Here is a 27972-nt window from a genome sequence, read left to right as displayed (position 1 = left end):
AAATTGGCCCCAATTTTCAGATCCACCCTCGTCATCTCCCCTAGAGGGTCAGTGATTGGAAGGGCCAGTGCTCTGTGGGCTTGACCAGCTATATCACGTTAGGATTTTTTTTTTTTGTCTTCTTGACCAAATGCCTTCATCCTAATATTCTCTAAATACCCCTTCTGGATGCCAAATATAAGAAGTGAGAAGATGTCATAAAGACATTGTTAGCCATCTGATTTATTTTTTTGAGGGGGCTGGTTAGTATGGAGAAGATAGAGGAATCTGGATTATTAAATTCAGATTTCTGAGCCAGAAAGAAATTTTAGGCCATGTTGCTTCCTCTTGGTCCCTACATGGGTGGTAAAAGTGTTTAACTATTTTCAGCTGTCCATAAAATTGGCCGTGACCTTGGTGATCTTTCAGCATGTAGCCCTTTTTACAGGGTGAATGTGTGCATTTGCTGGATAACTACTCATTTCCGGCAGAAGTAATACATCATCATGAATTACAACCCATACAAAAAAAATGAAGGATGGTGGTGTGGGAACAGGAGGACCCTTGTCTTTTAAGCAGGCATGGCAAAAAGGGTCCATTTTACTGTGTGGCCTGAGAACAGATGTCCCATATGGATGTTACATTCAATAAAATTACGTAATGCATCATTTATTAATAAATGACCCACAGTCTCTGCTGCCCCCTAATTGTCTCATGACAGGTTTCCAGTGAAAAAGAATGGAACTTTTTAGTTTTGGGGGTGTCATTTCTATGAAGGCAGCTAATGCCTAATATGTCATTGCTTCCAGAAGCAAAGATCTCTTGGGTAAGTAATAAACACCCAGTGTTTTATGCAGGTTATTGGATACTGGTGTATTTCATGGGTGCTGACAGGAATTTGTTAACATTTCTTAAGGAACAAAAAAAAAAAATAGCTGCTTAGCATCATCGCTGCTTATGTTTCAGGCTGAGATAGACATCCTGCTTTTTCCAGCTTTCAGTGGCAGAAATGATGGGGCCATCTCCTTATAAGCACATCCCACACAGCCGTGCAGAACTAGAGTCAGAGGAAATCCACACAATGAATTGGGTCCACAAGAAAATGAATGGGGTTAGAAAAATGCTGTGTATAGAGCAAGCATGCTTTCTCTTCTTTTTTAAAAGAATAACATGACAAATTCTGAGCTAAAGCGTTCTGAGCTCCTGGCAAAGCAGAAGTAGGGTTGAATTAGAGAGAAATGAACAGATGTGGGTGAGCTGCCTGGGTGTAGTTTCCAATTCAAATATAATAGTTTGATTACTCACAGAGTGCGTTCTGAGAAAGACTCCTGTGTGCCCAAGCACCAGGATCAGATGCAAGTACTAGCGAAGGGAGATGTAGACTAGGCGAGGAAAACAAAGAACATTTCTTCCTTGTGAGCATATTGCTGTTGGTAAACAAACATTTTGCTGGATTTTAGTAGCTGATACTGTGTGTGCCCAACAATCTAGCCAGCAATGAATCTCGCTTATAAGCTTTAATGATTGTAGTATGTAATAAAAACCTCTTTGTAGTGTCATTCTTGAAAGCAGGGTGCTGCTTGCATATGGTATTACGGTTTCTTCTCAGATTTAGGAAAACATTATTGTAGATGACATTTGGGTTTAACAGCCCTAGCTGGTTGGCTCAGTGGTAGAGCATCAGCCCGGCATGTGGAAATCCCTGGTTCGATTCCCGGTCAGGGCACACAGGAGCAGTGACCATCTGCTTCTCCGCCCTTCCCCTTCTCCCTTCTCTCTTTATCTTTCTCTCCCCCTCCCATGGCTCAGTTGGAACAAGTTGGCCTCAGGTGCTTAAGACTGATCCATGCCCCTCCTCAGGCACTAAAATAGCTCAGTTGCAGAGCAATGGAGCAACAACCCCAAAAGAGCTGAGTATCGCCTGGTAGGGGGTTTGCCAGGTGAATCCTGGTCAGGCTGCATGTGGGAGTCTATCCCTCTGCCTCCCTGCTTCTCACTTAAGAAAAAAAGAAAAGAACATTTGGACTTAATGTGTCCAAACTGTGGTGTTTGAGTTTTTATGTCAAGACCACAACTGAGTCTTGTTGAGCTACCAGCATCTCACTGGAAACACTTGTGTTCCTGTTTTGATGGTGGTCAGCCCAGGATCCCGGTGGTGCTCTGCTCTGCTGCTCTCCAGGATGGGTCTCTGAGGTGCCACACACGTCACCATATCCTGATCCCTACCTGCTGACTCATGCTTCATGACATTGATATGATGGTTACACTTTTCCTCTCTATTTGTCTTTATTTCCCAATTTTACTGGGTTCTTGTCATTTTCTTCTACTGATTTTTTTAGTTCTGTGACCTAGAGCAAGTCACTTAACCTTGCCGCATCTTGGCTTCCTCAGTTATTAAGTGGACATAACCCCTGGGGGTCACTGTTAGAGTTGAATGACAGGAGCGTGAGGAAGTGCACCACAAAGCACTAAAGAACAGCTCAATAAGTACTCTCTTCCCCAACATTGTACACAAGGAGTCCCATGTTGTTGAAGTTTTTATTTCTTTCCCAATGGAAGTTTCTCCTGAACTATGAGAATTCCCAACCCTGTAACAGAGAAGTAGGCAACGATTAGGCTTGGTGACTTGAAGGGAGATGCCTTGAATTCCTGGTTAGAAGTGAGACTTACATTGGCCATTTCCCTTCTTTACCTTATTTTATGCAGAGGGCCAGTGTTGAGTCTTTTGTGTCTTTGGAGTCCTGCACCTAGAAAGTGGTCAGGCAGAGTAAGGACAGAGCATGGAAGGCAAAGCCGAGGAGAAGGAATTAGTGACATAAGCCCCCTACCTCTCTTCCTGTCTGTCAAGCTGGCCCTTGTTGCTGCTCCATCTTGGTCTCAGCCTGTCTCTTTTTGGCTTGGATAACAATTACAGCTCTGTTGGTCTTTGACAGTGATGCTCCTTTCTCTCTATTTAATCTAAACCATTACCCATGTGGTCTTGCATGCAATCTTTAACCCTTTGAGTAGTGAGATTTTTTATGCTTGCTGACCCCCTAGGAATGAGATTTTTTTTCCAAAAAATGAAATTAGTTCCAGTTACAGTTTTATTAACTTAAAATCATGTTTGTTTGAGGACCAATTTATGGAAACAAGAAGAACCTACATTTGCCTTTTTTTTAAATGTTGCCTTACACATGTACAATCCTACTCTGGATGGTAAGGAGACATGAGGATGTACATGAATGTTCATACTGCTCAAAGGGTTAAAAACTGTAATGAAGCCTAACCCCCACCAAAGACTTCCCACTGGTCTCCCGCTAAAGGCTGCTCCCCTGTCGTGCAGGCCATGGCCACACTGGCTTCCATCCACCCCCTCGATGTGCCAGGCTTCGTCCCTGCCCTGGGCTGCTCTTAGCCTCGTCTGTGGCCAACTCCTCATTCATCATGTCTGGCTTCCCCATCCACCTCCTCCCATCCTGCTAAGCCCCTCCCTTCTTATTCTGCTATTATCTACTACCAGATGCTGTTTTCTTCTTAATAGGGATCACAACTCCATAGATACATGTTTTTTGGTTCTACTTACATATTAAATGTTCCTTTTAGAGATTATATACTCTCTGAGGGAAAGGACTGTGCTGTTTTATTCACCAGAATGTATCCTATACCTCACATAATCCCTAGTATATTAACAGAAGCTCAATGAAAATTTTTTGAAGGAAGGAAGAGGGGAGGGAGAGAGGGAGAGAGAATAAATGAGAAGGGAAATAGAAAAGAAGGAAGGAAGAAAAGAAGAAACTGTATGACAGCAAATGCTGTTGGAACAGGGTACTGTGTAGAGTGATGAGGATGTTATCATCTACCATCTATAATAGAAGAATGATTAGTTTGAATTTGAAATGGTCGTTTGGGTAATCAGTAACTGACTCCTTAATCTTATTGTTTCTCCAGCTTCCGGATTTCCATTAACAACAAACAATAATAATATCATGTTTTATAAATTTTATTTATTCATTCAACAAATGTGTATTGAGTAGCAATTAGGCACCAAGATATAACGTAGGATAAGAGACGAGGATCTGAAATCAGAGGCTACAGGTTCAAATTAGTTCCAGTCTGACCTCCGTGACCTTGCTTTTCTCTTTCTAATGGGGGTTAATCATAGATCTGCCTTATTATTACACTGTGAGAATTAAATGGAGCAAGCACAAGAATTAGCTGCTGAGGTGAGTGGCTCACGGGCAGACTCTGCTCCTTTTCTCCCGCCCACAGTCTACTAAGAGAGACAGACCTTAAACCCGTTACTACACGGCAGCTGTTTCAAGATCACCCTGACAACTGCTTTGAAAATTAGTGTCATGAGGGTGCACATTGTGGGGGTCCTGTTCTAGTCTAGGAGGTGATGGGTAGGAAGGGCTTCTTAGAGGAAATGGGACATAAGCTGAGGCTTGAAAGATGAGCAGAAGAATTTTCCAGGTATAAGGAGGAGAAGTGGAGGGGACATCCTGCATTCAGAAGGGGCAGGGCCAGTTTCCGTATGCCTGTGTTACCTAGAGATAGAAAGCGAGAAGCAAGGAGAATCATGGCTGGGAAGGCACAGGGGCCTGCCCTGCAGAACCACATGGATCGTTTTTTGTGTGTGTGTGACAGAAACAGAGAGAGTCAGAGAGAAGGACAGATAGGGACAAAGAAACAGAAAGGGAGAGAGATGAGAAGCATCAGTTCCTCGTTACAGCACCTTAGTTGTTCATTGATTGCTTTCTCATATGGGCCTTGCTAGGGGCTACTGCAGAACAAGTAACCCCTTGCTCGAGCCAATGACCTTGGGCTCAAGCTGGCGACCTCGGGGTCTTGAACCTGGGTCTTCTGCGTCCCAGTCGGACCATCTATCCACTGTGCCACCACCTGGTCAGGACACATTGATCTTGAAAAAAACACTGAATGTTATCTTGTGAGCAAAGAAAACTCATGGAAAGGTTTTAAGCAGGGGAGGCATATGAATATATGAGTTTATTAAAAAATGTCACTCTGTCTGCTAAGAACGGACTGGATGGAGTAGAGGAGGTTAAGTCAGGGACCTGGGGCTCCTGCAAAGTATAGTCAAGAGCTACTGACAGTGGGGCTGGGGCAGTGAGAGTGACACTGGAGAGCACAGACTAAAAAATATTTAGTGGCTAAAATTGACAAGACCTCATGATCAAGTGGTTATGGGGAAGAAAGCAAAGGGGTTTCAGGAGTGACTGGCAGCCTCCCACACGTGTAACTGATGGAGAACACACCCACCTCCCCTCCCCCCGACCCACCCTCCGCCCCCGGGATGTGGAACTCTGGGGAGCTGCTCCCTGGGAAGAAGGTCAAGAGCAGTGACCATTCTATCCTTCCTGAAACTCTCACTCGACCTTCTACCCCCCCCCCAACTTCAGGGACACCACCTCCTACACCGTCAGACACTCACCCCGAGCTCCCCTGCCCATGGCTTGCATTACTTTTTTTTTTGAATGTGTGTGAGCTCCTAGATTTTGACCATCCCACGATTCTCTTCTGAGCTTTGTAGCCATATATAAGCAACTGCCTACATTAGCCCTTATGTTAACCATATTCAAAACTGAACTCATAACCCTCACTCCAACCCTGTTAATTCTACCCACTTAATACAGACCTCAATGTCTCAATGCGTTATTGTAAAATACAACTTTTGCAGGGGATTTTTAATCAGCTAATATTTTTAATTGGAACCAAAGTAAAATAAAGACCTAAATTGAATAGTGGTAATCTTTCATCTTGGTGGAGGTGCACCCTAACTAAAGCAGCACACATCAATCCCTTCCCCCTAGAGCCCTCTTTCACATTGTCCTGATTCATTTGCTTCCTAGCACTTCCCACATTCCAAAACCTTCCATTTGCTTTCCTGTTCACTGTCACTGTTAGCCCTTCCCTCTCAGCTCTGGAAGATGTTCCTTAGACTTGTTCTGAGGGTTCTTGAAAACTGGAGCTTTTCAGGTTTTGAGAATCTTTAAAAAATAGATCATTTATAAAATTAGATGTAAAATAGATTATTTTTTTTATAAAATAGTTATTATTTTCACGTTAAGACTGAAATGGCTGAAGCATACAGAGGTTAAATGATTTACCCACCACAAGGAAGTTGCAGAATACTATAAATTCAGTTCTCTTTATTCCAGGCAAAGGCTCCTTCTCCTATATCAGAGTTGTTCTCATGCTGTTCGCACCTTCATTCTTGTCTTCCTTCCCTCCTCCTCCTTCCTTCCTTCTCTTCCTCCATCTCTCCCTCCCTCACTCCCTCCACAGGGGTTCATAGAGCACCTTCGTGGGTGTTTGCTTTTGCTTAGCCATCTTGGCTGAAGTCCATTCCCATTCCTGCCAGCCCCAATTCTCCCCTGTCTTTAAGACTCTGTTGAAGCCTAACCAGGCAGTGGCGCAGTGGATAAAGCGTCGGACTGGGATGTGGAAGATCCAGGTTCGAGACCCCGAGGTCGCCAGCTTAAGCGCGGGCCATCTGGTTTGAGCAAAAGCTCACCGGCTTGAGCCCAAGGTTGCTGGTTCGAGCAAGGGGTTACTTGGTCTGCTGAAGGCCCGCGGTCAAGGCACATATGAGAAAGCATTCAATGAACAACTAAGGTGTTGCAACGCGCAACGAAAAACTAATGATTGATGCTTCTCATCTCTCCGTTCCTGTCTGTCTGTCCCTGTCTATCCCTCTCTCTGACTCTCTCTGTCTCTGTCTCTATAAAAAAATAAATAAATAAAAATAAAAAATAAAAAAAAGACTCCGTTGAAAAGCAACTTACTCATCACACTGTCCTTGCAATGTGCTATCCCTAAACCTCATCCAAGTAGGAAGAGACAGACACTCAGGAAAAAAAAAAAAATTCAGGCTAATCTAGTAATATCAAAGAAGATCCATTAATGTTGCAATTTAGATCTATTAACATGTAATTTAGATCCATTAACATACTGTCATTCATTAGTCTTAAAAAACGAGGCCTTTGAAAGGTAGCTTTTACCAGGAACACTAGCCATCCTTTTCCAACCTCGATGGTGAGTCATCTTCATTGCTTCAGCTGTTGGAAGCTCCTGGTGTTTTCCACCTGAATCGGAACATCCTGTTTGGTTTTAGCTTGTCACTCCCCTGAAGACATGCACCACCAATTTCAGAGGGAGGAGAGTAATTAGGAACAATGGAAATGCTCTAAAACTGACCTACACCGCTCTGTGCCTAATTCTAATGAAATGTGACTCTATTCAAGGCAGGAGGTGCAAGCACCTACAGCCATTGGCTGGGCTGCCATTTTAACTTCTTCTGATTGGTAGGAAAAAGTAAAAAAGTAAACTCTTCACAAATATCTGCATGTTAAAAACATGATTTTTCACACTCCTTCTTACCATACCAGCACTCCTGAATCCACATCAAAGTAAATATAAGCAGTGCATTCCATCCCTCCAAATTTTGCAGACTTGCATGAAGAATATGGAGTGATTCCAAGGCTAGCCGACTGGTTCAGGTACAGGCTGGGTCATAAGACATCTATAGCTCCCCTTCTGATACCCTGGGTTCCAACAATGGATTTGGGCACAGCGTACGCTAGTTATGACCTTGAATTTTCTCACACTTCAGGTGCACTAGGGCCACTCTGCTTAAGTAAAATCAAGAATTGGCACATTGCTCAGTAAAATCAAGAATATGTGTCTAATCTAATTTATCTCTTGCTCTTTATTTATTTTCTAAGACTGCAATCTTTTCTTTGGCTTTCTGCAAGTGGGCAGATGTGGGCTGTTGTCAGACAAGGCAGCGTGTCAGTTGTTCATGTTCACACTCAGGGAGATGTTAGTAAAATGATAAATACTTCTAATTTAAATTCATTCTTCCCTCAGAGAACTCCAAGCACTTTAGTGTATCTTATATTTCTCATAGCCTTGTGGAGAATATGATAACAGTCTCTCATTTTACGGATGTAAAATTGTGAATTAATTTGACAGAAATACCTAGTTTCATAAAAAGCAATAAACTTTGTAAATAAATTAAACAAAGTGTCCAGTTGCACCTGCTGGTTTCCACCATGGCCTTTTGTGACTCCCTGCCAAGTCCTTTCCTCCTCACCTCCAGTTCCTGGACTGGTGTGTCCTCTGGTGGCCGAGCTCTGCCCCCAAGTACGTCTATCTAACCTCCTCTCTTTCTTTCCACTAAGCAATTTTCCATGTAGATTGATTGAGTTCTGTAGAAGTGTTCCCAGCTATTTGGTGAATGTTAAACTTTTAAAAGAAAGGTTCTCTCTCTCTCTCTCTCTCTCTCTCTCTCTTTTTACGTGAGAGGAAAGGAGCTAGTGAGGTAGACTCCCACATGTACCCCGACTGGGATCCACCTGGCAAACCCATCTGGGGTCAATGCTTGAGTAATGAACTATTTTTAGGGCCTGAGGCTGATGTGCTTGGACCAACTAAGCTATCCTCAGTGCTTGGGGCCATGCTTGAACCAACTGAACCACTGGCTGTGACAGGAAAAGAGGGAGAGTAAGAAGAGAAGGAAGAGGGATAAAAACAATCACTTCTCCTTTGTGCCTTGACCAGATCGAACCCAGGATGTCCATGCACCAGGCCAATGCTCTATCCACTGAACCACTATCCAGGGCCAAGAAAGGATCTTGAAGTATTAAATACCCTTCATTATCATTATAAAGATATGACTGTATAACCTGTAATTCTTAGAACACTTATTTTTCTGAGTCTAATTTCACTATTTTCTTAAAAAATAATACTGTAGATGATTATGTTAACTATTGGGTTCATCAATACCAATAGGAGAAATGCTTCTTTGAGACCTTGAATATTAGCAGTGCCTGATATATATGTTTATGTCCTTTGTTTTTTTGTCAAGTTGTAGATATTTCTTGTGCAGTATAGCACAGTTTTTAAGAATATACATTCTAGAGTCATATTTGGGTTTAGATTCTAGTTCCACAACTAGTTGTGGAAACATATGCAAATGAGTTAACTTCTCCAGAACTCAGTTGCCTAATCTGCAAAATAGAATTAATAATACCTGCCCCAGAAGATCACCGTGAGGATTAAACAGAGATAATGCAGGCTGAATTCTTAGTGCGGAACCTGGCATGTAGCAAGTACTCAATGGTGGTTGTTGTCAGTGATGGTGATGATGATAATTATAACCAGTCATGGTGTTGGGAAACTCTCTTTCATGTTACAATTCTAAAAATATCCAAATAAATTTTAAATCTTTTTTTCCAAAACATTCTGAAACTGATTTCAGCTGGGACAACAAGGTATACTGATTGCTGATTGGAGTTTTGCACACACTGGCACATCCTTGAGGGCTGCACATTAGGTGGGAGCCACTTGCTCCAGCAAGGAACTATGAGTCGAGGAGGGATCGTTTCTAGCAATAAGATACTTTAAAGAATCTACAACACTTTCAAAATGACAGAGGAAGAGAGTTAAATTTGAATTCAACATTTAAAAACTCATGAAAATAAAAAATATTTTTTAAAAAATATTTTAAATCTTTTTGGCTCATGAAACTAAATGTATTGGGCACATACTGACTTCAAGAAAGGCTTTCTGCCTGACTAGGCAATGGCGCAGTGGATAGAGCAGGGGTCCCCAAACTTTTTACACAGGGGGCCAGTTCACTGTCCCTCAGACTGTTGGAGGGCTGGACTATAAAAAAAAACTATGAACAAATTCCTATGCACACTGCACATATCTTATTTTAAAGTAAAAAAACAAAACGGGAACAAATACAATATTTAAAATAAAGAACAAGTAAATTTAAATCAACAAACTGACCAATATTTCAGTGGGAACTATGCTCCTCTCACTGACCACCAATGAAAGAGGTGCCCTTCCAGAAGTGCAGCGGGGGCCGGATAAATGGCCTCAGGGGGCTGCATGTGGTCCGTGGGCCGTAGTTTGGGGACCCCTGGGATAGAGCATCAGACTGGGACACGGAGGACCCAGGTTCAAAAACCTGAGGTTGCACAGGCTCATCTAGCTTGAGCAGAGGCTCACCAGCTTGAGCAAGGGGTTGCTGGCTTGTGCAAGGGATCATAGACATGACCCCATGGTCACTGGCTTGAAGCACAAGGTCACTGGCTTGAGCAAAGGGTCACTTGCTCTGCTATAGACTCCTCCTGGTCAAGGCACATATGAGAAAGCAATCACTGAACAACTAAGGAGCTGAAACAAAGAATTGATGCTTGTCATCTCTCTCTTCCTGTCTGTCTATCCCTATCTGACTCTCTCTCTGTTCTCTCTCTCTCTCTCTGTCCCATCAAAAAAAAAGGCTTTCCATGTCTCAAACTTTTGTTATTTTTAGTATTTTTATGCTTTTCCAGAAGGAGACCAACGTGAAGTAGAGAGGTCCAGTGGTCCCTTGTCTATCGTGGAGTTTAGGTTTTAGAACCCTCACGATAGGTGAAAGTCAGTGAAGTAGCGACCTTATATTTCCTTTATTATTTATATATATTTTAAGGCTTTATGAACCCTCCCCACACTCTTATAAACCTTTCCCACACTGTTATTAACCTTTCCCATATTCTTATAAACACTTCCTATGCTCTTAAATACTTTCTACACTCTTAAACCTGTGTAATTTTGACAACATATATATTTCTTTATGGGCACTCACCAGTGAATACTAATATGTTTTAATTTTTTATATTTTTATATTGTTTTTAATTTTTTTAGACTAGAAAATACTTGTTTTACCACAAAAATAATTAAAATGATAAATATATAAAAATATCAATATACCACAAAATCCCACAATATAGCAAAACATCCGCGATACAGAATTAGATGTATACAACTTAAAAATCCACGATACAGTGAGACCTCGAAAAGTGAATCGCAATATGGCAATGGATGACTATACTTCTATTTGAGCAAATTAGCTTAAAGTCTGAACTGTAGAACTTTGAAAATTGAAGTCTATTATCAGGAACAAAGGTGATTGTAACCCAGTCTAGCAGAGTTCAGGAAATCTCAGGGGTAAAAATACCTCATCCAAGATCGCCCATTTACAGTTGAAGAATGTGGTGTCAGGAAAGCTGAGTGAGGTACCACAGAGTCACACAGAGAGCTGGTGACATGGTGACTGAGAAGAGGCACTTAGCCCAAGCCCAGCACAGTTCTATCAGCTCACACCGAGGGGCCCTTATAATGAACAGCAGAAAACATCTGTAGTCATAACATAAAGTCAATATAAAGCTTGTCCTATTTTCAGAAAGAACACTTCTTTTCTTCAAATAGTTTAAATTTCTTCCTAAAGTGTTTTCATATTATTTATTTATAGATTAAAAAATGTGTATGTTCCCCTTCATCTAAATGATAACAAATTAGCAGAGTCTATTCTAATGAAGTTTCTTTCTCATCAGAATTGAGGCAACAACAGTGCTACTCAGAAACCTGCTCTCTTGTCACAGGAAGTTTTGTGTGAGTCAATGTGAGGATTAAACCTGACCACACAGTGGAGCAGTGGATAGGGCGTTGGACTGGGATGCAGATGACCCAGGTTCCAAACCTCAAGGTCACCTGTTTGAGTGCGGACTCATCTGATTTAAGCACAGCTCACCAGCTTAAGCCCAGGGTCCCTGGCTTAAGCAAGGGGTCACTCAGTCTGCTGTAGCCCCTGGTCAAGGCACATATGAGAAAGCAATCAATGAATAACTAAGGTGCTGCAACAAAGAATTGATGTTTCTCATCTCCCTTCCTGTCTGTCCCTATCTGTCCCTCTTTCCGGCTCTCTCTCTCTGTCTCTGTCACACACACACACAAATGTGAGGATTAAATGAATTAATACATGGAAAGCTAATAACAGTAAATATTAGCAATGACATAATAATGTTGCTGAGGCCCTTTAAGATGACTATGAATTTTTCAGAGAGGGTTAATATACCACTCTGGACTCAGCCACAATCATAAACAAGGTTCTAGACCAGTGCAGTACAATAGGAACATCATGTGAACCACACATGTAATTTTAAGTTATCTTGTAGCCATATCACATAAGAAATGGAAGATATTAATTTAATAATGTTTTATTGAGCCCACTGTATACAAAAAATATAATTTCAACCTAGAATTCTAAAAACTCTCAATAAGATACTTTACCTTTGTGTTCCTCCGACTGCCTTTGACTGCCAGTGAACACATCACCTTTGTTGACCATCTCCATTCAGACTGCCCTAATTTCAAGTCTACGTGTGATTCAGGCTCTGTGTTGGACCCCTGCTTTTGTTCTAATTACTTGTGAGCCCAATTTCATAAAAGCAACCTGTTTCCACCTTTTCTGAAAGTGTACATGCTTTCTTTTCTGTTATAAGGTGAGTAGTCTATTCCCAAGCCCATCTGAGGTAAATATAAATACATTATACATTTGAATTTGAGTTGTAGTACATATAGACAAGAGCTGAGCTGGATGTTTGGCTCACTCTAAATATAGTTCACTTAAAAAGCAATAGAATGTTTATTTTTCTTGGTTTCTTTCTATATTTCAATAGATAGTGGCAGATTGTATTGACAAATTAGAAGGAGGTTTAATTACTTATTTTTTACTTTGATAATGAAAAGGTTTGCTGCTTTACATGAGAAATACTTAGGCTTATCTTTCTTAAAAATTACTTTATTGGCCCTGGCTGGTTGGCTCAGTGGTAGAGCGTCGGCCTGGTGTGCAGGAGTCCTGGGTTCGATTCCCAGCCAGGGCACACAGGAGAAGCGCCCATCTGCTTCTCCACCCCTCCCCCTCTACTTCCTCTCTGTCTCTCTCTTCCCCTCCCGCAGCCAAGGCTCCATTGGAGCAAAGTTTGCCCGAGTGCTGAGGATGGCTCCATGGCCTCTGCCACAGGCGCTAGAATGGCTCTGATTGCGGCAGAGTGACGCCCCAAGATGGGCAGAGCATTGCCCCCTGGTGGGCGTGCCGGGTGGATCCCAGTCAGGCGCATGCGGGAGTCTGTCTGACTGCCTCCCCATTTCTGGCTTTGGAAAAATACAAAAAAAAATATTTTATTTTATTTACCTTGTTCAGTAATCATTGATTGTTCCCAGTAAGCATAGCCATGTTTTCTGCACAGACGGTTTTGATTATGAACAGTTTGGTAGCTGAACAGAAGAATATGTACGTGTCTTAAAAAACATATCTTAAAACTCCTTATCGAGGACATCATTAAGGCATAATGATAGAAAGAAACCCCATGTTGCTCAAACAGTGGGAAACAACTGCAAATTTGTTTCACTGGAAGCTACATCAACAGATGCTTCTCATCTCTCTTATTAATGATAAAAATTTGTTACTTCTAAAAATTGTAAGATATAAGGGAAGGTAATGAGCTTAGCTTTCAGGTGGAAGAGTCTCAACACTTATTTTGAATTTTAAAAGTATCAGTCTTTATTTTGAAATGTTAGTTTTTTATTTAGCCTTAGGTTCCATGGTGCATCAGAACACAAAATTCTCTCATCCGCATTTTATAATGCGGAAGAGTTGTTATAATGCTTTGAGTTTGTTTCATGCTTTGTGGCTCAAACTGTAAATTAATTCAGTAATTCCAAATCTTACTTTTTGTTATCTATGAGTGAGGAGGAATAATAACAGTTAAAAATGAGCCTGACCAGGCGGTGGCACAGTGGATAGAGCATTGGACTGGGATGCAGAGGACTCAGGTTCAAGACCCCGAGGTCGCCAGCTTGAGCGCGGGCTCATCTGGTTTGAGCAAAGCTCACCAGCTTGGACCCAAGGTCGCTGGCTCGAGCAAGGGGTCACTCGATCTGCTGAAGGCCCATGGTCAAGGCACATATGAGAAAGCAATCAATGAACAACTAAGGTGTTGCAACGAAAAACTGATGATTGATGCTTCTCATCTCTCTTCATTCCTCTGTCCCTATCTATCCCTCTCTCTGACTCTCTGTTTCTGTAAAAAAAAAAAAAAAAAAAAAAAAAAATGAGCATAAGTGCCAAGCTGACACTGGTCTAGGCACTTTACATGCCTCAGTTATTTAATGTGCATATTCCCACCTACTGTGATGTAGGCAGTATTATATCTCCACATACAGACGAGGAGTTGGAATTCACCCAAGATCACGAAGTCAGTGGTGGAGGCATCATTCAGGCCCAAGCTGGAGCTCCTGAGGGAATTTCCTCGATACTTCAAGTTACAGCAAGAAAAAGATGCTGCGTAGAATTACTTAGAAGAATTCTTTAAAGATATTTTAAAAATTCTCTTTCTGTTTAGAAGTCCTTCTATAGGCTCACCAGAATATTAGAAATTTTGTGCCACTCCACAAAGCCAAGCCCATTGCTGACTTGGGGAAAGACAGCAGGCCTGTGGAATGCTACCTGATGAAGGAATGAGGTTGATCTCTGGAAAACGAATGGGTAGGACCTGAGTCAGTGAAGGTGTGATTGGATCATTCTGAAGCTCCTGCCAGCTCTGGCCTTTCTTCTGTCACTCTTGGGAAATGCCTGGGTTTGAAAGGCAGAGTTTTGGCATCCTGGTATGGGGTCCATAGAACTCAAGCCAGGCAATGGCTGTTCATTAGTAAGAATCTGTGGGGATAGCTGTTGAGATACCATCGCTCAGTGTGGGCTTGTTCATGGTGAATGTTTTCTGTTTTCACCTTGTTCTTCCTGGATTCAGTAAAAATTAAATCATGGTTGTAGATCTTTGATGATATGAAGTGGGGAAAGTTCCAAATTTCAGAGTGGAAAAGAGGAAGGGAGAAGATACAAAGGAAGAGAGAAAGGCAGGAAGGGAGGCAAGGATGCAGTAAAGGGAAGGAGGGGGAAAGAGAGGAGAATATAACAGGAAAAAAAAGTGTAGTTATCAATACTAGAATGAAGCCTTTGTCATGGTAGTTTGCTACACCCTGAGATAATGATGGCTGAAATCACTCAAATCACTCCCTTGCCTGCCCTTGGGGTTAAGCTGGCTTTCAGAGTTGGAGAGACAACCCAAGAGAAAGTCTGAAATGTTTATTTTAGCAGAAGTGTTAAGCTTCTTGTGAGAAGGTAAAGCCCTGAATGGGAAGATTACCACCAAGAATGATCTGGGTAAGGGTGTCACAAGGTAAGTGGCTCCTCCACAGTTACTACACTAGATGCACAATTGTGAGCATTCTGTTTACAAATGCTGGAGACATTTTTATCTGGGACCAGTGGATCAGTCTTCCCAGAGATTACTTTGACTCAGCTAAATGGACTGAGGGCAAGATTCAAGATGGGTGTGTCTCTTGGCTTCATTTACTTGTACTTGATTTTTTTAAATTTATTTTATTTTATTTTATTTTATTCTACAGAGACAGAGAGAGAATCAGAGAGAGGGACAGACAGGGACAGACAGACAGGAACAGAGAGATGAGAAGCATCAATCATTAGTTTTTCATTGCGTGTTGTGACACCTTAGTTGTTCATTGATTGCCTTCTCATACGTGCCTTGACCGCGGGCCTTCAGCAGACCGAGTAAACCCTCACTCAAGCTGGCAACCTCGGGGTCTCAAACCTGGGTCTTCCACATTCCTGTCCAATGCTCTATCCACTGCGCCACTGCCCGGTCAGGCTGTACTTGATTTTTTAAAAGCAACATTTGCTTTATATTCTTTCAATAAATTACAAATATCATAACATAGTGTTACTTATATCAATGTTCATTGTGTGATCAGGTAAATGGAATTATGTCCCACTGAAAGTAAAGAGACCATAGTCATCTGTCTCATGAGAGAAAATGCAGGCAAAAAAGTTATGTTTGGGTCTGAATGCTCAGTTCCTCAGACTTGTTCAATTGTTATCAGCTACCTGCTCAAGACATACAGGTTATTGACTGAGATAGGAGAGCCTGCATTCTGTGCTGCTGCCAGTACAGATATTGAAAGAAATCACAGGCCCTGGCCAGTTGGCTCAGTGATAGAGTGTTGGCATAGCATGTGGATGTCCTGGGTTTGATTCCCAGTCAGGGAACACAGAAAAAGCAACCACCTGCTTCTCTACCCCTCCTTCATCCCCCTTCCTCTCCCGCAGCCATGGTTCAATTGGTTCATGAATTGGATCTGGGGCACTGAAGATGGCTTTATGGACTCCGCTTCAGGCACTAAAAAAATGGCTCAGTTGCTGAGCAATGGAGCAGTGGCCCAGTTGGGCAGAGCATTGCCCCCTACTGGGCTTGCCAGATCGATCCCAGTCAGGGTGCATGTGGGAGTCTGTCTCTCTGCCTCCTCTCCTCTCACTAAAAAAAAAGGAAGAAATCACATAGGTCCAATCTGACCCCAGGTGGAGGTGGAACAGTCACCTGAACAAAGTCTGTAACAATGCCATGTGTGGACAGCTTTTTCTTGCCTCCCTTTCCTTCTAGAGCTAAGGCCTCACTCACCCAAAAACATCTCTTCTGGGTGCTATCACAGTACTAGTGGGTCTATGACTGGGTAATGGATACAATATTTCCACAAAAGAATAAAGGTTTCTCAACATTTGCTCACAGTCCCTGACCTAGCAGGAAATATTCACAGACATTCCCTAGCATGGCTGAATATAAATAAATGACTGTATGAAGATTCAATATTTGAGAATTTGTTGAGTTTTTTTTTTTTTCCATAATGGCTTCAAAAACAAGGGCAGGGAAGTTTGTAAACAAATCTAATACTCATGAAAATTACTAACAAACCCCTGACCAGTTGGCTCCGTTAGTTAGAGCCACATCTTAAAACAGAAAGGTGCGGGTTCAATCCCTGGTCAGGGCACATAAGGGAAGCAACCAATGAATGCACAAATGAGTGCTCCCCCCTCCTCTCTTTGTCTTTTTAAGATCAATCAATTTTTAAAAAGCACAGGCAATAATTTGGACAGGTAAAATATTTCAATATTCAAAAGGATGATGATACGGTGGAAATATGAACCAAACTTTAAAAGATAAAGTTTAACTCAACCAAGCACCTTCAAGATGAGGGAGAAATGGTTTAACAGTAGCATGTGTAAATATAGGTGTATTTTCCTTCAGCTGTGTTATGTGAGTGCCAGAAAGGCTAATGCAATTCTAGGTGCATTTTTTTTTATGCTTCAACAGAAGCATACATAAAGAAAAAAAGAAAGCAATAATTTTACTCTATTTTGAGATGACACCCCGTAGGCAACCAGTTCATAAAGCTGATGCAGGAGAGTGCCGAGTGATGAGCTTTAGAAACCATGGCACAAGAAGAATTCGGTTAGCCTTGGTGAGGGTGATGAGGGCAATAAGGTCTAGATAAATACTTAAATGGCTGTTTATGTGGACCCCATGGATTATACATACTAGGGTGGATCCAGCAGATAGGACCAGAAACAATATACAGAAGTTGCTAGAAGACAGATTTTAGTTCAGTGCAAGGAAGAACTTACTAGCATAGCAGTGTTGCCCCTCGAGGGGCTGAAGAAGTGTGTTTCTCAAGTTAGATGTATTCAAGAGGCTGCATGGTCCCTTATTGAATATTTCCTATTAGGTTACTCTAGATAAAAGTCCCTTGTAACTCCGTGATTATGACTTACTTGCCATGTTGTAAAATAAAGCCACTTAGCCTGAAAGGAGATGAGAAAAGCAGTGTTGAGGTCTCTAAAGTGGAATGACCAATAGCCGCCATTTTCCCCAGGGCCTGTAAGGCACAGCGGCTAGGCAGCTGTCCGAGGTGCTGGAGGGAGTTGTCTCGAGTAGGCAGATGGCACTTTGGTTTTCTTCCTGCTTGTTTGGCTGTCTTCTGGATTTGTGGCTTTTCTGTTTCTTGTATAATTCTATAAATTTCCCCAACTTCCAGACAGCAGAGCTTTAACTAAACCAAAGAGAGAAATGCACAGAAAATGTGTAAAAGAGCGGAGCTGCCTGGGGCGTCCTCTGCTCCACTCCAAGAAAATATGAATCCACTTTATTGTAAAGGTTAGGCTTCACACTTAAAGTTGGACTGTTTGGCTGGATTGATATTTAGAGTAAAAACCTATTGATTTGAGACAACTGTACTAATTTGATTCCTTAATGTCTTTATTTTATGCTTTCTTTTTTTCTTAAGTGAGAAGCAGGGAGGCAGAGAGATAGACTCCCACATGCACCCGACTGGTATTTACTCAGCAAGCCCCCTATGGGGAGATACTCTGCCCATCTGGTGCAGGTGCTTCGTTGCTTGGCAACCGACCTATTTTAGTGCCTGAGGCGAGGCCATGGAGCCATCCCTCAACGCCCAGGGCCAAGTAGCTCCAACCGAGCCATGGCTACGGGAGGAAGAGATAGAAAGGGAGAGGGGTGGAGAAGCAGATGGTAATTTCTCCTGTGTGCCCTGATCAAATATCAAACCTTGGATTTCCACAAGCCAGGCTGACACTCTACTGCTGAGCCAAATGGCCAGGGCTCCATGTTACTATGGCCTTGTAATATAGTTTGACATTAGGTAGTGTGATTCCTCCAACTTCATTCTTCTTTCTCAAGATTACTGTGGCAGCATATACATATCCTGAGTGGAGATAAGAATCTTAGGCAGAAAATTATTTCTATGGTGAGGTGGAAGGAACACTAAATATTTCAGCTGAACAGCTTTGTAGCCTTAGGTATACCAGGAGTAGTGTGATGGTGATAAATCTGTCCTGTTCTTCATTCCCTATTTTTGTTGCTTTTCCTATGTTACTTGATTTTTGTTATTGTTGTTCCTTACTTTTTTTCCCATCTAAAAAATGAAGACAACAATAGCACCACTTCTTCAGGTTGTGAAAACAAGCTAATGCATGTAAAGAACTTATAGCAATGGCAGGTGCATACACAACAAATATTACTGTTATTACAGCTTGTGTTTGAGGTCCTTAAGACCACCCTAAGGTTTGATAACTTGCCAGGACTCACAGTTATGGTTTGTTACAGCAAAAGAGTAGAGATTAAAACCAGCAAAGGAAAAAGGTGCATTGGGTGGAGTCCAGGTCCACTGGACCAGTTCCAAGCTCCCAGTTGTCATTCCAGCAGAGTCACACAAACAGAGCCTAATTCTTTTAGCAATAATGTGCAACAAAAAGTGCAAAGTGTTACCAACCAGGGAAACTCGCCCATGCCTTGGTGCTCAGGGCTTTAATTGGGGATGAGGGGGTAGGTCGGTCACATAGGCATATGGTGTGTGTGTGATTGCCCTTAGCTACTCAGTCTTCAGTTCCTTCTTCCTGCCCCTCCCCCCATCACTAGAGGTCAAACTGATACAGTGTGACTCAAAGCTCAGGCATACAAAAACAGGCATTCAATATAAATCATTGTCAGCATACTATGTGGCATGGCCCAAAGTTTCAGTTATATAAAGGTGCTTTTATAAGGCAGGGTACCCAAGGGTTTAGAGGAGGCAGGCAAGAGACTGACCATTGGAATGTGGAAGGTTTGGGCAACTCAGGTCTACTGAGTTAACCATTTACTGCACATGTTTGTAAATTTTGCTTGCTTGGTTAATCAATTTTAATGTTTTGAATGATTTTCTTTTTAGCATGTAAACATTTATTGAATGGTGTGTTCATAGCTCTTATAACTTTCTCTTTATAAACTGAAAAATAATTTTAGTTTCAATCCATGTTATAAACTCAGGAAAGAAATGGTTATTGCTTCAATATGAAAGGACACATCAGAAATTAAAGATCACTGTTGTTAATAGCAATAGTGTGCTCCATCAATTTTAACTACAAAACTAGAAAGCATGTAAAAAACTTTGTGTATATTATAAGGTCCTTATCAACAGCTGTGGGAGGTAGATAATAGTTCTATTTTACAGGTGAGAGAGTAAAGGTTCAGAGTTTTAAAAATTCTTCAGCCAGTAAGGGGTAGAATCTGTATTTACTATTTGATTCCAAAGCTCAATGGTCTTAACATCATGCATGACATTTTCTTATGACTTTGAGTTGAATAAAGGCTCTAAAAAGTATTTTGAAAAATTTTAAAAATACAACAAAAGCCTTGGCCAGTGGTGTAGTATATAGAGCATCATCCTGGAGCACCAAATTTGCTGGCTTGATGCCAGGGTCACTGGCTGGACCCAAGGTTGCCAACTTGAGCCCCAGTCAGGACACATATGAAAAGCAACCAATGGGTGCACAACTAAGTGGGACTAGTTAATGCTTCTCTCTCTCACTCTCTCTCAAAAAAAGTCCAACAAAATTTATTTGACTTTATACATCTCAAGGTCCATAGAATGTTTAGAAGCTGGGGTAAAGTTGTGGTTAGGTCACATATTTCTTTTACCAATGGATGAGTTTTCTGCACAGAAGATTCCAAGGTGCCTCTCTCCCTATAAAAATGTGGAGTAGAAGACACACACACAAAAGAAGGAAAACAGAGCTCCTCGAGGGGAGGGGATTAGTTATTTTGAACGTTTTGAATAATAAAGGGAATATAAAATCCGAACGCCCTCCAAGGTTCCAAAATTGTTGCCCTCATGAATTGTTTGTAATCATATCTCTTTCCTTCCTTCCCATATTATTAGATCTCAGTCTGTGGTAGAAGCTGGTACCCTGAAACATGAGGAGAAGGGGGAGAATGAGAACACTCAGCCACTCCTGGCTCTGGACTGAACCCTGAGTCACTCCATGTTCCTGCATATTGCCAGCCGTCAGTGGTATCAGCCACCCAGGAAGCACATGAGCAACTGACCCACACAGACACGTGCGTTCGGCTTGACAACAGATTCTTCACTCTTGCCACCCAGTAATGACTGTCACCAGCCATTGGTCGGAGCAGCCAAAGTGAAACAAAGTCTTGAGAGATGCTTTCTTTTTTTTCAATGAGGGCACTGGATGGAGAAAAAAGCAAGGCAGTTATGTAAACAAGATTCCCCTCTCCCACATTTATGGTATTAAGTGAATTGAAAAGAGAAAAACTAAATTTGATGCACACTCTGCATTAGAACAAGGATTTTTCTGAGGCATTGCCCAGAGACCTTCTCCAGTTTTTTGTAATTTAAGATTAAGTGCATTTCCAAGTAGATACGTCAGAATTAAACTGTGCAGACACAATTGTCAAGTTTAATGTAGTGCAAAGCCCTGAGACAACGGTATCTCCAGTAATTTCCATTCTTATTGAATTATTTTCCTTGACCTCATCACCAGCATCAAGTTGTTCAGCCTGAGAGCATGTTCTCTGAGGTCTGGCTATTTTCAGAGTTTATTTTGATATCCTGCAAAAATGACTTTGACATCACATCTTTTGTCAGGCTACCAGCTGATTGTCACGAGTTGACTTTAAAAGAAGGCACACAATGTGAAATACGATTATTTCATCTTAGCAATGTGACTTTCACAGGCAACCTGTATCTGCAGATGGGGGTGGGGTCCCATTGGAAACCCATGTCAATGATTAATAAGTACATTCAAGTTGCCTCACTTGAATCACTACAGCAAAGAAAAGTGTTACTAAAGCAACTAACCCCTTACCCCCTCCTCCTGCAAACAGATAAAGGAATAAGAAAGGGCCTGGCTGTTGCTGAGCAGGTAGGTATTCGATCTTGGAGGAAGACTCTTAAGGATGGCTAAATATGCAAGTACTGAAAATCAGAGACTAGGAACGCAGGATGAAATGCCAAAGATCATTGTATTTCTTTGTCTATTCTCCTTAGAAATGGAGCTCCCCAACTATCCATTTAGAGGAATTAGATAAAATTAAAGACATCATAGGACATAACATCCTCACTTGTGCCATGTTTCTCAAACCAGTTATATGTTTTTAGATATCTCTCATTCTCCCAGACATCTGCATGACATTCATTAGTATGACCAGTGGGCGCTCAATGTCAAATAAAAATATTTTCGTTGACAATGGGCAGTAAAAAATGATTTTACATTTTAAGGATTTGGGAGGGTTATTTTGTTAGCTAAAAAATTCAAAGGAAAGAGCTGATTCAACTGGTCACAGATCATCCTCAATGGAGTGTATTACTAATATTAACCATTTATTACATCTCTTTCTCAATGAATCTAGTGTTTTAATTTTTTTCTACTGGTAGATAATGGTTAACAGAAGTACTTTTTGTATTCCACCCTTGAAATAAAATTGAAATAGAATTAAAACTATTTCTCAAACAACTGCATCACAGTATTAATAAGACCAATTCATTTTGTTTAGACATTTTAGATAACAAAATAATATTGTAATAATTCTACCAATGCAGTGACTGAAACACTTTTCTTATATACTGTGACATAAGGAAGGATGATGAAGAATTAAAGTGAATCAGAAAAACCATTTTATTACTTGGGTTTTTAAGGTAGTTGTGGAACCCCAGTACTTCAAATGCTATTGGAATCAATTATTGCCAACCCTTTTGCAACAGTAGGTACAATTCTGGCTTTTCAATTGGCAATATTTAGAATCCTATGGTGACCTGGTTTTAAACACCATTATAACTACTAAGTTAAGACCTAGTTTTTACTCTATTTCATGAGTTCATTACATGAATGTAAGGTGATGGTTCAACAATGACAACTTATACTTTGAATTTCTTTATGTGTAAGCAGCATCCATACAAGAACCAAATCCTGTAAAAAGTAACACAAATGTTACCACATGAGCACTGGATTGTACTGTCCTTTGTCTGTCATTTCCTCTGTTGAATAAATACTGAAGAACACAAATACCTTTTTATTCTTCAAGAGTTTCCTTTTTTTATAGAGTTTGGTAATTAATTTTGATATTTTTCCTCACATACTGCTTCAATTATTTTAGTGAGTTTTTTAAACACTGGCAAAACATAAGGGGACACAAGCAATATTTTGCAAACTCTCTCCTGAAAGCTATTGTGCTTTAAGGGCAAGCAAAAACGGTCCATTTCAATTGGAAAGAACTGATTCTGATTGTCCTTGAATGAAAAAGAAAGCACAAGCTTTTTTTCTACCTGTAAATGACATTTGGTAACCTAAGTGTCATTTGTTCCACATTTTTGTTCATATTGGCTTAAAATTCAGTGCATTAATATTATGACATTCTCACAGCTGACCTTTCTAGTTAGCTCAATGTTTAAAAACATCATTTAATGCATTCATAATCCACCAGATTAATGACTTTGTTATTTTGAAATGAGTAGGCAAGACTATTTTTTCAACAGCTATTTTTAGGCTGTGGGTAATATTAAAGCAAAACTATGAATAATAACTGCTATTTCAAAGTGATGTTTACAGGGCAGAAGTTTCTCAAGCCAGGGCACTGGAAGAGTCTTCCGAACTCTCTCAAAGAGGAAGGCTATTTTGACATCTGGTACCCAGGAAAAGAATCCTGGCATTCTTGATCTTCCACTCTGCCATCCTTCCTATTCTCGCAAATTGTGATGGGACTCCATTCCCGGACACTGTCACTCACATGGATTTACAGCAGGCAAAGATATTCTGGATCCCAACCCTGTCTCATGGACAGGATGAGGCAGGGGCCGCGTCATAGCAGTCACCGGCCTTCATGATCCCGTGGGAACATTTTTACTTGGAAAAACTTTCCTTTTTTTTTTTTTCAAACCCTAACACTTGGCATTAAAAAAAATTAACATGTGGCATTTTTATAACTCAATATAAAAAGTGATTTCATGTCTCCTTTTAGTCTGAAAGCTTCCTCTTAAAAAGAAATGCCATTTTGACAGCATCTCCACCATTCGTGTGGTAAGGAGAGAAAGGAAGACATCGGCTCTCAATGAAGCTAAAAAGAGCAAATAGACTCAGCGGGTAGAGAGCTGTACAGTTCATAGATATTGGCATAATTACAAATTTTCCTTTGTATTAAGAAAATTAAATTGCTTCCTTCATGATTGTCTTTGTCTAGAGATAAAAGAGAGAAGTGTGAGTTCACCAGGAAAGTTACCATTAAACAGCTAGAAGAAAAGCATTTACATAGCATCATTAAAATTAACAACAACAAAAAAAGTAGTGGTATATGATGACAAAAAATCATCTAAGTACCCTAGAAAAATATATTTGCATAGAAAAATTAGAAGCTAAGCAATCCATTCACAGTTTCTACATGTATTCTCACTGTACACTGACAGCCTATTCTAAATGAGGAAAACATCTTTGGCTGGCATGGTAGAAGCTATCACGTATTTACCTGAAATACGGGCACCAGATGGGTGCTGTCATGGGATGAAATACAGCAGGGTATTTTCTAAGGTGATTGCAGTGAGGCAAACATTCCCTTTAGTGTCTTCTAACCCTAAGAAGAGGTTTAGAAATGTTCAGGCTGCAAGTCAAGGGTATTAAGGGCACTGGTGCTTGAACTTCCATCCCCACATCCAAGAAGATAGAGCCAGAGAGGCAGCCTCTCTCCAGTGTGTCCTGTGCCCGCGCGACATGCTAAATCGCAGGCAGGCTGCGTCTCTGCTGAGGTGTCAGCTCTGGGTGCCACACATCCACGATGAATATCAGCCGGAAAGATGCAGCATCCTGCCACACCTCATGCTCAAAGGAGTCATCAAAGATGAGCACCTTGCCTTCTTCCCATGTCCTGCAACAGAAAAATAGGATTCTTGTGATTCCGATGCCTGAGGATCAATTCATGTCTACGTGCAGGAAGGTACTGTTATGATGACCTTTGCAATGTTACCAGACAACTGAACCACCAAGTCAAGGTTTAGAGTTTATTATTTCCTTGGTGATTTAGACAGACTTTCAAGATATTTTTTTTCTTTTTTTTTTTTTGAGGAAGAGTGAGCAAGTGAGAGAGAATCAGTGATAGGAAGAGAAAGAGGGAGGAGAGAAATGAGAAGCATCAATTTGTAGATTTTTCACTTTAGTTGTTCATTGATTGCTTCTCACACATGCCTGGACCAGAGGCTCAAGATGAGCCAGGGACCCCTTGCTCAAGTTAGCAACCTTGGGCTTCAAGCCAGAGACCTTGGGATCATGTTAATGATCTTACGCTCAAGTGGACGAACCCGCACTGAAGCCAGCGATCTTGGGGTCTCATTCCAGGTCGACGCTCTATCCACTGCACCACTGCATGTCAGGTAAGAATTTCAGGATTCTTATCATGAACATCAATTTTCAATGCTCAGCAATGAAGGTTCACAATGAGCAAGAGACTGGTGAAAAGAACATACTTTTTCTTGCTAGAAACCTAGGCAAGGCTTGTTTAGTTGGGCAAGCATTCAGACGCATGCCCCAACCACCCATGCCCAGGTTGACTTCTGGCCAATGACGCCATGAAATTCTCCCTGCAGGTTCAGGGATGACTTTAGACCTGTACACAGTGACTGGCTCCCAGGCTTCTCTTAGCTTGTAGGATACCTGGCAGGGGATCTCTGCATCTCCAAATGGTTTTCTTTTCAACCCATTCCATTTGTTAAAGTTCCACTTTATGAAAGAAAGTTCTATTTTATAGAAGGATAGATGGTAAATATTTCTAATGTCATCTGTGAAACAACTGGATTATACATGGAATATTTTCCATCAAAATATCCATTAGGGCCAATAGCCCTATGTCCTAAGATATCTATACAGGAGCCTAGATCTAAATATAGTGTGCAGGCAGCAATTACACAGTGCCTTCAAATCCAGTGAAAGTTTATTAACCATGCTAATGTTCTCCTCTTTTTCAAATAGGTATCAATTATCAATATATTCCATGCTAAATTATGTTTTTAAAATAAAAACTTTTTTTTACTAGGAAATTTTCTTTAGATAGTAAAATTCTACTTAAGAACTTATAAGTTTAAATTCTGGATTAGCAAATAATTAAAATTATAGGAGGAAAAATGCTAACTTGATTTCAAGTTATTACATTATCAAAATTTCTTAGGAAAATGATTTGTGTCTTTATGTTCATTACTAAGTGATTACTCAATATTAAATTAATTTACATATTACAGGCACTATTGACATTTAGGACCACATAATTCTTTGTGCTGGGGGCACAAGGAGGCCACCAGACTGAGGGGGCTCTTATGTGCTGGCAGCCTACACAAGCAAACCAATACCTAGGCCGAGTCAGTGCACTGGAATCTGAGAAAGTACAATTTAACAACCATTCACACACAGCCAACCAGGCTTCCGTAAGCCAGGCAACCACAATGCTATAGCTGCTCAAATAATTTCTTCCTATGCTTCGGTGTGTTCTCTATAAAAAGCTTGCCCTAGGTCCTGTTGGTGGACTGCTCCTAACCATATTTGGTTTGACGCTGCCTGATTCAAACTGATGTAAAAACGAGACTAAGAGACATGGACAAGAGTGTGGTAGTTACAGGGGGTGGGGGGAGGGAGGGCGTGGGAGGGAAGGAGGGAGAGGGGAAGGGGGAAGGGGAGGAGCACAAAGAAAACTAGATAGAGGGTGACAGAGGACAATCTGACTTTGGGTGATGGGTATGCAACATAATTGAATGACAAGATAACCTAGACATGTTTTCTTTGAATATATGTACCCTGATTTATTGATGTCATCCCATTAACATTAATAAAAATTTATAAAAAAAAACAAAAACAAAAACAAAAACAAACTGATGTATGTACAAATAAACTCTTGAAAATTTTAATGAGTATCAATTTACTTTTTTTTTTTTTTTACAGAGACAGAGAGAGAGAGTCAGAGAGGGGATAGATAGAGACAGACAGACAGGAACGGAGAGAGATGAGAAGCATCAATTATCAGTTTTTCGTTGCAATACCTTAGTTGTTCATTGATTGTTTTCTCATATGTGCCTTGACCGTGGGCCTTCAGCAGACTAAGCCCTTGTTCAAGTCATCGATCTTGGGTCCAAGCTGGTGAGCTTTTGATCAAACCAGATGAGCTCGCACTCAAGCTGGTGACCTTGGGGTCTTGAACCTGGGTCCTCCACATCCCAGTCCGACGCTCTATCTACTGCGTCACCACCTGGTCAGGCTCAGTTTACTTTTAAAAAGTATCTCATCCTCTCAATTCCTGAAATCATGCAATATTCCTCATATGTGGCCTGTGACTTCTGGCTTCTGTGCCTTTACAGATGCTCCTCTTTCAGCCTGGAATGCCTTCTCTCCAAGCTCTCAATGTCTAAGTCTTTCCTGTCTTTTAAAATCACCACTGACTGCCTGAGTAGGTGGTGGTGCAGTGGATAGAGCATTGCTGGCTTAAGCACGGGCTCATCTGGCTTGAGCATGGGCTCATCTGGCTTGAGTACAGGGTCGCCGGCTTGAGCATAGACATGATCCTGTGATTGCTGGCTTGAACTCAAAGGTCACTGGTTTGAAGCCCAATGTTGCTGGCTTGAGCAAGGGGTTATTGGCTCAGCTGGAGCCCCCTGGTAAAGGCACATATAAGAAGCAGTCAATAAACAACTAACGTGGCACAACTAAGAGCTAATGCTTCTCATCTCACTCCTTTCCTGTCTATCTCTGTCTCCACCTCTCTAAAAAGAAACCCACCAATGAAACCTTGGCAGCAAATGAGCTGCCCACTGACCTATCTGTAGCATTTTTATCTGTGTATCTCTTGTGACTCCTCCTTGATCAGATACGCCTGGCAGGGGAAGGCCCCCCGGCATTCATCTTCGAATCCGCCCCAGCACTCTGCACCGCGTGCCATGCCCAGGGCAGGGAGGTATCTGCCAACACCTGAAGGAATGACTCCTGAGCACCCACCCCGATCAGCCTCTACCAAGGACTATAAGAAATGCATAAAACCAACAGCTTCCTTTATGCTCTCCAGGAGCTTAACCTACTCATGGAGATTAGCTTAATATATGCTAATTAATAAAAAGTAATAGAAGATAAAGAACAGAATTACTGAGAATATATACTATGCACACTCTAAGAAATCAGAGGAGAGCTTCCTTTTCATGAAACTAAATTGGATCTTAGTAATAAGTTTATTTTGGATGGAAACTCCGGGTGAAGGGAGTAATAAGATTAGGACAGGAAAAGGCATTGGGAGAAGGGCCCTCACATTCACATCCCTGCTCATGCTAGGACCAGGGCTAAGTGCCTTGTGGGCACTGTTCCATTTGATCCATACAATAGTCCTGCAAAGCAGATCGTGTCACTGCCAATTTTATAAGCAGGAAGGCTGGGGCTTGAGG

The 27972-nt window shown here is 41.3% G+C and overlaps 2 protein-coding genes across 4 annotated transcripts in view; one reads left to right on the top strand and one right to left on the bottom strand.

Moving 5' to 3' along the window:
* CLVS1 (clavesin 1) overlaps positions 1 to 22755 on the top strand; it is a 184411-nt gene extending 161656 nt beyond the window's left edge. Inside the window, exon 6 of the mRNA XM_066378989.1 lies at positions 20440 to 22755. Coding sequence (XP_066235086.1) covers positions 20440 to 20527 — 88 coding nt within the window. The 3' untranslated portion in view covers positions 20528 to 22755. The remainder of the gene's footprint in view (positions 1 to 20439) is intronic.
* Positions 22172 to 27972, bottom strand: part of ASPH (aspartate beta-hydroxylase) — a 239825-nt gene continuing 234024 nt past the window's right edge. For all 3 annotated transcript variants that reach the window (XM_066378983.1, XM_066378984.1, XM_066378985.1), the window contains one exon: positions 22172 to 24431. In XM_066378983.1, the coding sequence (XP_066235080.1) occupies positions 24281 to 24431 (151 nt within the window). In that variant the 3' untranslated portion in view covers positions 22172 to 24280. The remainder of the gene's footprint in view (positions 24432 to 27972) is intronic.

Source organism: Saccopteryx leptura, chromosome 3 (assembly GCF_036850995.1).
Source record: "Saccopteryx leptura isolate mSacLep1 chromosome 3, mSacLep1_pri_phased_curated, whole genome shotgun sequence".
Taxonomy (NCBI): domain Eukaryota; kingdom Metazoa; phylum Chordata; class Mammalia; order Chiroptera; family Emballonuridae; genus Saccopteryx; species Saccopteryx leptura.
The sequence above is the reverse complement of the archived record's forward strand: the minus strand, read 5'-3'. Positions and strand labels throughout refer to the sequence as shown.